General features: G+C 40.6%; 1 protein-coding gene across 2 annotated transcripts in view; it reads right to left on the bottom strand.

Annotated features, from left to right (window-relative positions):
* Positions 1 to 1,478: 1,478 nt before the first annotated feature.
* ATP9A (ATPase phospholipid transporting 9A (putative)) overlaps positions 1,479 to 15,421 on the bottom strand; it is a 166,361-nt gene continuing 152,418 nt past the window's right edge. For both annotated transcript variants that reach the window (XM_043982746.1, XM_043982747.1), the window contains 5 exons: positions 13,851 to 13,915; positions 11,703 to 11,811; positions 11,334 to 11,391; positions 6,348 to 6,551; positions 1,479 to 2,135 (listed from right to left, as the gene is read on the bottom strand). In XM_043982746.1, the coding sequence (XP_043838681.1) occupies positions 1,999 to 2,135; positions 6,348 to 6,551; positions 11,334 to 11,391; positions 11,703 to 11,811; positions 13,851 to 13,915 (573 nt within the window). In that variant the 3' untranslated portion in view covers positions 1,479 to 1,998. The remainder of the gene's footprint in view (positions 2,136 to 6,347; positions 6,552 to 11,333; positions 11,392 to 11,702; positions 11,812 to 13,850; positions 13,916 to 15,421) is intronic.

Genomic DNA, 15,421 nt, shown 5'->3' with positions numbered 1-15,421 from the left:
GGTGCAGTGTTAAAGCATTGGCCTTGGATTCAGAAGGACCTGAGTTCAAATCTAGCCCCAGACACTTGACACTTAACCAGCTGTGTGACCCTGGGCAAGTCACTTAACCCTCATTGCCCTGCAAAAAAAAAACAAAAAAAAATGTAATTGGGAAATAGTTAACAAAATAAATAAAAATAATATTTTTCTGTCATTTTCTAAGTCAAAAAGCAGCCTACAGGGATCATTATGTATGGAATAGTGGTCAATATTTCTATTTGAGTTTGACACCAACTGCTCTAAACAAAACAAGGAAACCACCTATTTTGAGTACCTCCCTGGTTAGTGGTATAGTGTCGGGATTGGGAACTAGGCAGTGGTAGCTTTGCTTCTTCAAGCACGCATTTTTAAGATATCCAGCATCAGCATCTCACTTTACCAGTGGAGGTTTCACTTGGGAAGGTATCATCAGCTCATGAGGTGTTAGAATATGAAACCAACATGTTATGTATATGTTACCAACGAAGATTCATTCATTTCTTCCCTCCTGCACAAAGTAGCTATGTTTAAAGGAGTGATTTTTAAAACCCAATAATTCCTTTGCCCTGTGGCAGAATTCTTCCAAATGTCCAATATCACCCTTTGAAACAACAAGCCATGTTTCACATGAAATACTGCTTTATAAGAAACACCCCTCAGAACTCTCAGCCCTGGTGGGAGAGAAATCTTTACCCCTGGCTGCTTTTCAACAACTTTGCCTTCAAATTGGTCTCACTGAAGCATATTCCCACTCCCAAAGCCATGGCTGTGGCCTTCTCTCCACTAAAGTTCTCTTGCTTTAAAAAGTCACTGGTGAATGGTAACAGTATAAGAAGCCTTGGCTTATTGTCGGTTCATCTTCATTAATTCCTCTTAACAGGAAACAGATTTTTTTATGTAAGTGAGGAGTGGCAGCTCTTTGACCTTTCCTTTCCAGTCTCAGAGGATTTGAGCCACATCTGCCATATTGTCTAAAGAATTAGTTGAGTCTCTTATCACACTGTCGACACATTTAGAGGCCGCTCAGCAGCAGATTTCCCAATGGAGAACTCTGCTGAAGTTTAGGGAAAATTCTCAGAGAGCCACTGTACCATTCAATTATTAGATCCACCACAGAGGATGATGACACCTTTAAAAAGTAATTGATTAGGGGGGTGGCTAGGTGGCACAGTGGATAAAGCACCAGCCCTAGATTCAGGAGTACCTGAGTTCAAATCCAGCCTCAGACACTTGACACTTACTAGCTGTGTGACCCTGGGCAAGTCACTTAACCCCCACTGCCCCACAAAAAAAAAAAAAGTAATTGATTAGGTGGCTGATGAGGTTGAAAGAAGAGCCATGAGCATTGGACTCCAGTGGAATATAAGCGTATATAGGGTTCTGGCCTGGCAAATTCAGTCCTTGGTTATTCTAATGAACATTGGAAAGGGAAAAGTGACAGCACAAGACTGCAAGCAGACTTCTTTTTAAATAATTTTATATGATGCTCACAGCCTCCCCACAAAATGTATCAAGTGCCACTGTATCTCACTAGAAAGATAGTTTTAAATAAAAATAAAGCAATATTAGGACGGTTCTAAACCAAAACACAACACCTCCTTACAATCTTCATCTCGTTAACAACTGTTGCCACTCAATGACCCAAGTCATGGTCATTAAAGCTGCTTTCATGGTGCCCTTCATGGATACCTTGGCCAAGCCACCAATTTTCTACATATTCACACCCACTCAATTCAATGATAATTGAACAGGGGCAAAACTGACCCAATGAGATGCTTGTATGTACACACCCCACCCCAATTACTCTGCAAAAGGGTTCAGTTAACTCAATTTGTAAAGTCTCTTCTCAAGGAAGCAGCACATACAAGCAATTACTGCATGATCCATACACAACTATCATAAGTAGTCGTTAATAGGAGTACATCATCTTTTTCCATCAGTAATGTGCAAAATAACGGTTCTCGCCAACAGATGAGCAGGCTACGACGTAAGCTTCGAGTAACTTGGAGGAGAGAATCGCCTTCGGAGGTATTTCAGGACATAAAGGGGAAGACAGCTGACCAAGGTGATGACCGTGACCTTCCACAAGAATGACACAGTGGCAATGAAGTAAACATCTGCAACAAAAAAAGGAAGACATCGTTGAACCAGGTCCAGTGTTTTCTGAATTATACATGGTTTAGGGGAAAAAAAAAAACCAAAACCATATGCTACCCAAAAGGAAAAATATGCCACTAAAGAAAATGTACTACTTCCTGGTATCTGTATCCTTCCTGTCCTTCCTCAGATAGTCTTCCTACAATTAAATCTGCTTCTACTGATGGTTATATAAAGGTCAGTAGTTGTTCTCTTTTTTAAGGCTGGCCTTCAAATTTCTCCACACTTTGGCCCAAACTACTTTTCCAGTCTTATCTCATATTATTATTCCATACATACCTTATTCTCTAGCCAAATTGAACTACTCAGCCTCCAAACAGTGCTTTCCTGCCTTTGCTCATTCTAATTTCTTATCCTGGGAAGTCCCTCCCATCCCCATTTATGCCTGTCAGGATTCTACTCTTCCTGCAAGGCGTAGCACAAATGCACCTTCTACATGAAGCCTTCCTGGTTTTCAAGTGTCAGATTTAATGACTCCCCCATAATATTCTGTACATATTTGGGGGTCACTTATTCTTCCTAGAAGTAATTAGTTGTATGTAACTAAAATACAAATCACTTGAAGATAGGGATTGTATTTTATTCTTCTTTTCATTCTCCACAGTGCCTTGCATGTTAGCTGCTGAAAAATTAATGAAAAGGGGGCAGCTAGGTGGCGTAGTGGATAAAGCACCAGCCCTGGATTCAGGAGGACCTGAGTTCAAATGTGGCCTCAGACACTTGACACTTACTAGCTGTGTGACCCTGGGCAAGTCACTTAACCCCAATTGCCTCACCAAAAAAAAAAAAAAAAAGAATGAAAAGCAGCTTATGTTTCTACAATACTTGAAAATTTGCAAAATGCTTTCCCTACAACACCCCCATGAGGTGAATATTTGCAAGCATTCTTTTTTTCCCATTTTCTAGGTGAGGATATGAGCTCGGAGAGATTGCGACTTTTCCAAAATGACTAGAAAGCAGCAGAACAAGGACCAGGGCTCTGATCTTTCAGCCCCATAGTGAATGTTCTGCCCAGTGAGCCACACTGCCTCCCCAAACTTTTTACAGCATAGCAAGAGTTTCTCTAGCTGTTTTTTCATTTGGGAGTTTTATGGCTTGGGATTCTTTGTCTCCATTCAACTCTGAAACTACAACAGACTGGACTGGATACTTCAATTCAAAGAGATGAGCCTACTTTCCAGAATTCATTCCTTTTTAACAGTCTCAGCTCATCAGAAATCTACTACCTAGATCTGAAAGAAGTTCAGAACACATGTGTAAGATCAGCTCTGAACAAAGGAAATGAGGGCAGCTACTTCTCCCAGTACATGACACAGTGATTGGTATTTGTGAATCTTGAGAGAAGAGGAGTGACATCTTGTGGTTTTCAGCAGTAGGCGGAGAAGGCTCCAGTGAGAGGGGAGACTTATAGTCACCAGATTGACAGAACAAAGGCATGCCCTGTCCCCTTACAAACCTAGTGTATGAGGAAACAGGAGCCTATCATGTGGATGCCTTCTTTGGAAAGGCCAGAGGCGCTCTCTGGACTTCAGTTCACCTTCTGGGGCGCAGCTAAGTGTCACTTCTTCAGGAAAGCTTTCCTCCACAATTCAGCTCACCCAGATCTCCCTTTCCTAGGGATTCTTCTAGCCTCTATCTATAGCAACTACTGCTTGTCTCTGTTGTTCCCTTGCCATTCATGCTCCCCTGCTTTAGGCTTCAGCTATCTCTTTTTGTAATCATTTATTATATTTATTTATTATTACCACAACACATTGCTTCAAGATTTGCAAGCAGCTTCACAAACATTAACTCATTTTGATCCTCACATCCAGATAAATGAACATATCCTCATCCCAATTCTATAGAAGAAGAAATGGGAACTCAGGGTATTGAAAATGAAATCTACCCATCAATCAGCATTTATTAAGCACTTACTAAGTGCCAGGAGCTGTGTTAGGTACTGGGTATACAAAGAAAGAAAATTTAAAATGAAACCTTGCCCTCAAGAAATCTACATTCTAATGGGCAGACAACATTTCATGAGCTTTAAAACTGCACTGAGACTTTTGGGACACTCTGTATTGATCAGAACATACAAGATAAATACAGGATAGAAGGTAACCTTGAAGGGACAACTCAAGCAGCTGAGGGGAGGAGGGAAAAAGAGGGAAGGAGAAAAACAGAAGAACCTTCTGGAAGAGGGAAGACTTGGGCTGAATCTTAAAAGAAGTCAGGGATTCTAGGGATCAGAGTTGGAAGGGAGAACACCTATGACCCTAAGTCAATCTTCTTAGTCCAGCTAAATTATTTACAGAATTAGACTTTAATTTTTTGTTGTTCAACCATTTCAGTCATGTCCAACTCTTTGTAACCCCCATCTGGGGTGGGTTCCTTCCTTCCTTTTCTCCTTCCTTCCTTCTAATAATCAGGGTGAAGTGACTTGGCCAGGGTCACACAGCTATTAAGTGTCTGAGACCAGAATTGAACTCAGGTCCTCCTAACTCCAGGGCCAGTGCTCTATCTATTTCAAGACCTAACTATCCCTGTACTTAATGGAAACCACTGACTATATTTAAAAAACAGAGACCCTTGGGCAATGTTTGAAAACATTTTTGAGGCCATGGAAGACAAACAATGACTCAAAAAAAAAAGAAAAAAAAAAGATGAACACCTGTCTTTGATCTTGGGAGTCTGAAACAACCTTAAGCATTTTAATAGATCAAATAACTTGAGTTTTCTTGCACTGGACTGGCAAGATTTGATTACCACAGGATTATCCATAGTACAACACAGTGAATGGTGGGCCAGCTGAACCACCCACATGCTAAAGGTTTATGAAACTGGGAAAAAAGAAAATCTTTAAGATTTTATATCTAAATGCCCATCAATTCTCATGTTACTCTCACCTGGAAAGAGTTCCACCTCTCTTTTTAGAATGACTTTAATCAGGATGTTAGGGACAGTGCTCAAAGCTACTCGTAACTACTTCTCCCAGAGGATCATGTTGCAACCTGAAGGTGTAGCCTAAGGGATTAATTCATTCAATGAACACTTGCTAAGTGGCTAAACACACAAGGTACTGTGGAGGATACAACATAATGGGTGTGGTCTGTGGCTTCATGGAGCTCAGAGTCTAGTAGGGGATGAGCAACATATACTAATAACATTAATACAAGATGGAATGGCAAAAAACAATAAGAAAGGTCTGAACTGTTATAGGAACTCAAAGAAGGGAAGGATCAAGCTTGGATGGGAGGGACCACTGTTGCTTTTAAATGAAACTAGATGCCACAGTCTATATATTCAGTTCTTACACGGACCACATTTTCCCATCCATGAGACTTTTTATATTTGGGGCCTGACAATTCCCTGGTGGTGGCCCTATGTACTTGAATTTCTGTTCCAATGAGCTCAGCAGATAGATCACATGGGGATACAATCTCAGGTAGCTCTGACCTAAAACTATTCCCCAATCACGGTTTATACTTTAAATACCAATCATGTCACAAAATTCTGCCACCTGTCATAAAGAGGGCTAAACAAAACAAATGACTTTGCATGTTCAACACATAACCTTACACATATACTTAAGAAATGTTTATTATATTGGATGGGACAGTCCACATGGCTTAGCACCAACCCATCAGCTAATACTGGAAAAGGGATAGGGATAAGAACCAGACCTGTGATTTCACTGGTATATTGAACTTCTAAGTTCTCAGAGAGTTGCCTAGACCACTAAGAGGTTAAATGCCTTAATTAGTGCATACCGGAAGCAGTATCTGATCCCAGTTTTTCCTGCCTTTGCGTCTCTATCCACTAAACACACTGCTCACTGGAAAAACAATCAAAAAATAAGATCTACCAACATTAGGTCATTGATACCAACTTCATGCATGAGAGATGCTCTTCATCACGTCAGTCTCCAAATCTAGTGACTGCTGTGAGCTTGGATCTCTCTTTTTTATGTAATTTATTTTATTTAGTTAATTTATTTTTTGCGGGGCAATGAGGGTTAAGTGACTTGCCTAGGGTCACACAGCTAGTAAGTGTCAAGTGTCTGAGGCTGGATTTGAATTCAGGTCCTCCTGAATCCAGGGCCAGTGCTTTATCTACTGTGCCACCTAGCTGCCCCATGAGCTTGGATCTCATACCAGCTTTAGCGAGGTTTAAATAAGTTGTCTCCTTACCAATGAACTCATGTAAAAAGACGAGGGAGGCTATATAACAGGAGAGGCTGAGCAATTCCGCCACTATCATGAGCCAATGCCATGTCTGAATCGTTAATGCCACCATCAGCAGCTCAGTAAGAATCAAGGACGTGAAGGAGATTGCAACAATGTGGACAAATTCAGACTCAAACAGCAGCAACGCTCCATACATAATGATGCTACCTACAAAGTCAGAAAGAGAAAATCCTAAGTGAAGTAGAACTGAAGAATGGGTTACCCTCCCCAGTATAACTTGGCACCACCCAAGAGTTTTAATGCAAACATGTATTTGTCTTACGGTACAATATGGCATGGTGACTATTGTGTTGGACCAAGAGTCAGGAAGACCTATATTCAACTCTGTCCTCTGAAACTTATTGTGTGACCAAAATGGCAAACTGTTAAACTTTGAGCCTCGGCAACTCTTTAATAGCCTAAAATTCATCAGCCAGAGGAAGAGTTCTCAAACTTCTTTAGTCTCAGGATATCTCTATACTCTTAAAAATTATAGCAAACCTTTCCCCCAAGTTTGTGTTTATGTGGGTTGTAGCTATATACATTACCATATTAGAAATTAAAACATTATAGTATCCTTATGAAAATAGTTTTGACCTTGCAGATCCCCTATAAAGGTCTTGAACACATTTTGAGAACCACTGAATGAAGTTATAGATAGACTATGATCGGTACTAGTGAAAAGTTTTCACATTCATTAAATTCCATATCCTTGACCTATAGGTCATTCATTTTGCTTCATGTACATATTCAATGTTGTGATTTAAAAAGGAAAGTGGAACTGATAGTGGCAGTTAATGAGCAGTGCTTTCTAACAACTAAAATAAGTGGCTGAAAAAAAGAAGTGTCAACGACTTCACTACTTGAACAACTAAGCAGCTCAGCATAATAATCAATGACTGAGTCATACTGGTCATATAAAGATAAGGAGGATTATTATTAACAGCAATACCTTTCCGTTATAGCACACACATATAACTATTACACGGTAAAGTATTATAGAAGCAAGAAAATAATACAGAAGCAAGAAAACAATCTACACATTTACTACAACAATGGAAATGGAATTTTTTTTTAAGTGGAAACTGAATGCTATGTAATTATTATGACTTAGAAGTTTGTTCCTAAAGTAGATATGAGAAAAATGCACCTCCCTCCTCTATTCTTTGCAGAAATGGGGGAACTATGGGTGTAGAATATGCAAACAATATCAATGACTCAGTTGATTTCTTGGTTGAACTTGGTGACCTGCTTTCCCCCTCCCCCTTCCTTTATGTTTCTTTGTTAGAAGGGTTGGTTTGTTGGATAGCAGAGGAGGAAGGAAAATATTTAGAAATAAAGGTGATATAAAAACCAAAAAAAAAAAATCTACAAATTTTTAAATAGTCCTCTCTGGGGGTCAGAGAAGCAGGAGAAATGCTGGTACTTCCTGAAATTCTCCATCACCACATTAACAGGGACTCTTCGAAATTCTTGCCATACTTGGGTGGAGTCTAAACCATAGGATGGTAGTAAAATACTAGAAGGGTCTGTATAAGATGCTATGGGGAGCCAAGATGGCAAAGGAAAGGCAGTGAGCTCCCGAACTCATGACACAATCACTCCAAAAAATATCCAAATGACACCATAGGAAAATGCCCAGAGCAGCAAAACTCACAGAAGAATGTGCTGAAATCATCTTCTAACCAAGAACAGCTTGGAAGGTCAGAAGGAGGGAGCTGCTGTGCTGATACAGGAGTTGGGCCCAACCCCACAGTCACCCTGACACAGATCCAGTCTCAGGAAGTCCTCACCAGAGAAGGAGACCCCCAGAGCCTCTGAATCAGCTGAAGCACCAGTGTCGTCTGGAACTAAGCTCACAGTCTGGAGAGTGAGCTGAGCCCTGGGCAGGGGAGAGACTACAGGGGTCTCTGCTGGTGCTAAGGCAGAACTTGGATTTTACACCCCTGCTGAGAACCAGGAGGTAGGCTTGGGGAGCAGTGGCCCAGGTGGGGGAGGGACACAGGCTCATTGGAGCTAACAACGACAACACACAAAGCTGCTGGATTAGCAAGTCGGTCTGGGGTCATCTAGGACCAGGAAACAGGCCGGGCGAGGGAAGAACCTGATTCTCCTTAAATCATACCACCTGGGACTTCTTAAGCTTGGGATACTGCAGCCTGGAAACAGTGCCCCACTTTAAGGAGCTAAAAGTCTAGTAAAAGAAAGGCAAGATGAGCCGACAGAGAAAGGTAAGGACCATAGAAAGCTTCTTCAATAACAAGGAAGACCAAGGGGCACCCTCAGAGGAAGATGTCAACATCAGGGCCCCTATATCTAAAGCTTCCAAGAAAAATACAAATTGGTCTCAGACCATAGAGGTGCTCAAAAAGGACTTTGAAGATAAAATTAGAGAGGTAGAGGAAAAAATGGAAAGAGAAATGAGGGTGATGCAGGAAAGACATGAGAAAAAAGTCAACAGCTTGAAAAGTCAAATGGAAAAGGAGGTACAAAAGCTCTCTGATGAAAATAATTGCCTAAGAATTAGGATTGAACAAATGGAAGCCAGTGACTTTATGAGAAACCAAGACACAATAAAGCAAATCCAAATGTATAAAAAAATAGAGGGCAATGTGAAATATCTTCTGGGAAAAACTGCTGACCTGGAAAATAGGTCCAGGAGAGATAATCTGAAAAAATTATTGGTCTACCTGAAAACCATGATCAAGGAAAGAGCTTAGACACCATCTTCCAAGATATTCTCAGGGAAAAATTGCCCTGAAGTTCTAGAAGAAGAAGCTAAAATAGAAATTGAAAGAATCCACTGATCACCTCCAGAAAGAGATCCCAAAAAAGAAAACTCCTAGGAATATTATAGCCAAGTTCCAGAGCTCTCAGGTCAAGGAGAAAATATTGCAAGCTGCCAAAAAGAAAGAATTCAAGTACTGTAGAGCCCCAGTCAGGATAGCACGAGATCTAGCAGCTTCTACATTAAAGGACTGGAGGGCATGGAATATGATATTCCAAAGGGCAAAGGAAATGGGATTACAACCAAGAATCACCTACCCAGCAAAACTAAGCATTATCTTTCAGCAGAAAAAATGGGACTTTAATGAAAAAGAAGACTTTTGGATATTTGTGATGAAAAGACCTGAACTGAATGGCAAATTTGACTTTCAAATACAAGACCCTTGAAAACCATAAAAAAAAAAAATTGGAGCTGGGGAACATACCTGGGGTCATACAGTGGGTGACTGTCTTGTGTCTGAGGCCGGGTTTTGGCTGGGATTCCCCTGGATCCAGGGGGGATGATTTCTCCACTGTGTCACTTAGCTAGATGATAACATCTTTAGAGTTAAATTGAGGGGTGAAGGGAATTCACTGGGGGAGGGGGAAGGGCAGAAGTGAAATCCTACATGAAAGTAACAGGAAAAGGCTTATGGAGTGGGGGAAGAGATGGGAGAGAAGCAGAGCAGTAAATTAATTTTACACTCAGAAAAGGCTCAAAGATCTTAAACTCATCAGAGCTGCCTCAAGTCCCTCAAGGGACTAACAGACACACCCAACTGGGTGGAGTAATCTATTTAATCTGGGCAGTAAATGAGCCTAACACTCATCAAAATTGACTAAAAGACCTCAATCTCCTTAGAATTGGCTCAAGGAGGGAATAATGTACACACTCAATTGAGTGGAGTAATCTCTCTAACCCTGCAGGAAAATAGGAGGGGAAGGGGATAAAGAGAGAGGGGCAAAAGAAGGAAGGGCAGAGTGGGGGAGGGATAGACAGAAGCAAATCCCTTTTGAAGAGTGATAGGATGAAAGAAGATGGATAATGGAATAAATATCATGGGGAAGGGAATAGGATGGAAGGGAAACAGTTAACAATAGTAATCATGAAAAAGAGAAAAGGGGGAAAAATTGTACAAAAAATATTTATAGCAACTCTTGGTGGAGGCTAAGAACTGAGAATCAAGGGAATGTCCATCAAATGAGGAATGATGGAAAAAGCTGTGTTATATGATGGTAGTGAAATGGTCTTGTGCTACAGGAAATGACAAACAGGATGATCCCCAAAAAACCTTGAAAGACTAATGAACATTGATGTCTAGTGAAGTGAGCAGAGCTGAGAGGACATTGTGCGTAGTGACAGCAGTATTGTTCAATGAGCAATTGTGAATGACTTAACTACTCTCAGCAGTTCAATGATCCAAGACAATCCCAAGGAACTAATGAGGAAGCTTACTATGCACCCCTATAGTAAGAACTGATAAAAAGAACACTTGAGGATTGTACATATAAAACCTGATTGCAATCTTGTGGAGGGGAGAGGAAAGGGAGGGAGGGAGGGAGGGAGAAAAATTTGGAACTCTAAATCTTATGAAAATGAATGTTGAAAACTACCCTTACATGTAAATGGAAAATAAAATAAATGTTTGTTGCTAAAAAAAAAAATTAGTCATCTCTGAGTAAATGATGATGAGGATAATTCCCATTTCTGGTTCACAAAGCACTTTCTGCACAAGAACTTAGTGAGGCAGGTAGTGTGGGTATCACCATTCCCTAGCACAGCTGGAGAATCTGAGGCTCAGAAAGGAGTCAAACAAGTTGCCTAGGGTGATAGAGTTAATAAGTGTCAGAGTCAGAACTGGAATTCTGCTTGTCTGACCCCAAGACCAGCATGCTGGTGGCTTTCACTATACTAAGCCAACACCATGGTTGAATGCCTGACAAATGGTACATAAGCAAAATCCAATACCTCTCTTGTTCTTGACTTTCATCTAATATTTGCAAGGATCTGTAACAACAGTGTAAGAAGAAATTCCCCCATCATAATACAACATTATGCCTCATGATGGCTACTTAATCATACGGAGCATCACTTCATTTCCACCACAGCAAACAGACACCATGTTGCCTCCATTTGACATACCACAAAGAAAGCAAAAAGGGCAAAAAAATTCACTTCCTTACCCTGATAGACACTTATCAAAACCCATATTAAGAAGGTCTTGTAGGACAATGGCCGTCCCTAAGTAAAAGAAATTAGAGAGAGTTATATACAAAACCAATTAACTGCCATCTTCCTTAATTTTACCACAAGGAAATATTTATCCATTAACTAAGACAAGTATAAGAGACAAGTTCTGCCTATCTTTACCAAATACCTTTTAAAAAAAAAAAAGGCACTAGGGAAATTAACCTTGAAAGGTATCAGCATCAGACTTCAGGTATAAATCTACCCTTCTGTAATTAAGGACTGGTTACCACCCAGTCTTCTCAGAAAACACACAAAAGCCTTTATAGAATGCTCTTGGAAAATAGAGAAAGTTCTTGGTGAACCTTAAGGAGGTCCTTGTAGAGTTCTGGATACAGCATAGCAACTTCAGACTTGACATCTTTGTCCAAGACCAGAGAGAATACAGGAAACATGGTATAAATGGTAGAATATCTAGAAATTAAGACAAATCACAAATTATAACCCAGCATTATACAGAAAGGAATAAAAAGCAATCCAGTTGACAGTCTGCTTAATATGAAAGCTACTAGAATCCAGGTTCTATTTCCCATTTGGTACACCATTTGCTGACCATCACCCCAAACATTTTTTTTTTTTTTGGCATGGGGCAATGAGGGTTAAGTGACTTGCCCAGGGTCACAAAGCTAGTAAGTGTCAAGAGTCTGAGGCTGGATTTGAACTCAGGTCCTCCTGAATCCAGGGCCAGTGCTTTATCCAATGTGCCACCTAGCTGCTCCCAACATATTTTTTTAACTTCCCAATCGTATGAAAATTTCATTCCTTCCAAATTGGGCTGCAAAACTAAGAAGAATCAAAAAACTCACTTGTCTAATGTACAATCTATCCCATAAGCAAAAATATCTGGAATCCTCTCTTCTATAAGACAGACTCCTAGGATTCCCCTGAAAAAGGATGTCTGTGTGGGGCAGCTAGTGGCACAGAAGATAAAGCACTGGCCCTGGATTCAGGAGGACCTGAGTTCAAATCCAGCCTCAAACACTTGACACTTTCTAGCTGGGTGACCCTGGGCAAGTCACTTAACCCTCACTGCCCCACAAAAAAAGAAAAAAAAGGATATATGTGATCTCAAACCTCTGCAACCTATTTCCCAGTACCTGCTTTTAAATTATTCAGTACTAGAGAATCCAAGAACTATTTACACACTGTGTAAAGGCAAGGATATGAATACAGTCTCCAGTCAGGTAAAAAGCTGTGATGCAATATCCATTACATTTTAGTAAGTAACTAAAGTCCTCCCAGGTCAGGAATATGGTAGAGTCTGGTGGCAGCAATATAAGATGGTAGGAGTGTGCTTACTTGCTTACATCTTTGAAACCCCGAAATTAAGAAGATGGATTAGAATGCCCTTATATCAACAGTATGATGGAGGCTCCTTGTAGAAGCTATCCTGCATAGCTGAAGCCCTGATTGACTTGGGATTCTGGACATTATTGTTGGAAGCTCCTACCTTACTTCTTAGGAACCTACTTACCACAACCTACTTACCCTCACTAGGGTAGTTGCTATGCTTTTGGAAGCACTTATCTGATCCTAGTGTCATTTTCTCCCCAGAAATCCCACAGACATTGAGGATATTAAATTAGGGTTTTGCTTTTGCTGCCAACTTAGTATGCAATTAGCCTGGATCCTTAATGGGGCAACAGTCCTTTCTTCATCCCCAGGTAATACCAATGAAAGAATAAAAGCTAGAAAAACACTTTTCTTTTTCTTTTTTTTTTTTTTAGTGAGGCAATTGGGGTTAAGTGACTTGCCAAGGGTCACACAGCTAGTAAGTGTTAAGTGTCTGAGGTCGGATTTGAACTCAGGTACTCCTGACTCCAGGGTCGGTGCTCTATCCACTGCACCACCTAGCTGCCCCTACAAAAACACTTTTGAAGCTAGGTTAAAATCATGAGGTTTAAGAACTTATTTCGGGGGCAGCTAAGTGGTACAGTGGATAAAGCACCAGCTCTGGATTCAGGAGGACCTGAGTTCAAATCCAGCCTCAGTCACTTGACACTTATTAGCTGTGTGACCCTGGGCAAGTCACTTAACCCTCATTACCCTGCCCAAAAAAAAAAAAAAAAAGAACTTATTTCAACGGCATGTTCAATTGCATTTCCAATCATTAATAGCCAGGCCAAGTGACAACAGACATAAATACAAAATAATGTGGGCGGGGCAGCTAGGTGGCACAGTGGATAGAGCACTGGCCCTGGATTCAGGAGGACCTGAGTTAAAATCTGACCTCAGACACTTAACACTTACTAGCTGTGTGACCCTAGGCAAGTCACTTAACCCCAATTGCCTCACCAAAAAAAAAACCAAACAAACAAACAAACAAATAATGTGGGCACTGAAAGGCCTTTGCAAAATGATTGTTTCCCCTTGGGGAAATGCTTCCCTTGTAACCAGATTCCAAAAAGAAAAATTTCTTCTCTAAGCATTTCTTTAAATAATGCTGAACTTACCCAATGATGAGAAATCCTTGATAAAGGGGTACAGAGGCAAAGTAAAACACTGAGGAGAAAACAGCCTGTGACAGAAAAAGAAAAAGAGTCACACATGAAAACCTGCTTCCAATCCCCTCACATGATCAGATATCGCCTGATTTAAACCCATCCGTTTCCTGCTTTGGAAATTATTGGCTACTGATGGTAATAACTCAGCAAGAAGGATACAAATCAGCGCCAGTGAGATCAATTACTTCTCTAGCTGTACTTGGGGGAGCTAATTCTTAGTTGTAAATTGTCCTGCCAAATCAAAGACAGTCCAAAGAGCGTTGTCACCTGAGGCACTGATTAAGAGAAAGGCTGGGACTTTGTTCTAAGGGATGGCCCTAAATCAAAAATATCCCACTTTCAAGAAAGGACAAATCCATTCATATGTGTCTGTCTGTCTCTGTGAATTTGTGTGTGTAAGAGATAGAGACAGAGACAGAGAGATGAGACACACAGATTCAACCATGTAGGAACTAACCTACCAGTTGTCAGCCACAATCCTTCCCTCTGTACCACAGTCTCTTCCTCCCTCTATAGGAATGTGCTTTAACCAAAGGTCAATACCATACAGTGAAGGGCATTGGATTTGGAATCAGAGGTCCAAACCCTACCTCTGACAATACCTGTATGACCTTGGGCAAGTAGCTCACCCTCCCTGAGCCTCAGTTTCTCATTATGATGGAAGCTCCTTGAATTTAAGCCAGTTTTTGCTTTTTTGTTTGCATTCCCACTTCTCAGCACAAAGCATAGCACATGGTACATACATATGGACTCGAACTATGATTTCACTCATATATGGAACTCCCAAATATGGAAATTCCCTCCATCAAAGCATGTCAGTTCCCTCTTGGCAACTTAAAGCCTAGAGCAGTGGGAGGTTAAAGGTCACACAGACGGTATGTGTCTCGAACTTGTATCTTTTTGGCTTCAAGGCCAGCTCTTTACCCATCATTCCACATGTTAAGCATTTAACAAATACTTGTTGATTGATCACTTGGCCTAGTGGGCTTCTGAGGTTTCCCTCAGCTTTAGACCCTAAGGATCCTATGATTCTATGAAGAAAAATTCTAAGTTTACATTAAATTATGTTACAAAAAAGTCTAGGCCTTGTCTCTAAAATGGTTTTGCTCATCTGAAAATGAAAATATTACATCTATGTCTTCCAAAACCAATGCCCACCACTGATTTTTGTTTGTTTGTTTGGGCTTGGGGTCTGGGGTTTTGTTTTGGGGTTTTTTTGAGGTTATTGGGGTTAGATGACTTGCCCAGGGTCACAGAGCTAGTAAATGTCTGATGACAAATTTCAACTCAGGTCCTCCCAACTCCAGGGCCAGTGATCTATCCTAGTTGTCCCTCATTACTGACTGATTTTTAAGCAAGTCACTATGAAATTCAATTAATGGAGAATTTATTTATACCCTGATGCTGAATACCCATAAAGTTACCTTAATACAGTTACCAGCTATTAATGTTCTATTATGCATATGGAAGAAAAGGCAATTCTCTGTCCCGTGTCTCAAAAAACTATTTTTTGCATGAAT

This window comes from Dromiciops gliroides, chromosome 2 (assembly GCF_019393635.1).
Source record: "Dromiciops gliroides isolate mDroGli1 chromosome 2, mDroGli1.pri, whole genome shotgun sequence".
Lineage (NCBI taxonomy): Eukaryota > Metazoa > Chordata > Mammalia > Microbiotheria > Microbiotheriidae > Dromiciops > Dromiciops gliroides.
Note: the sequence above shows the minus strand (reverse complement) of the source record. Positions and strands in the feature narration are given on the sequence as shown.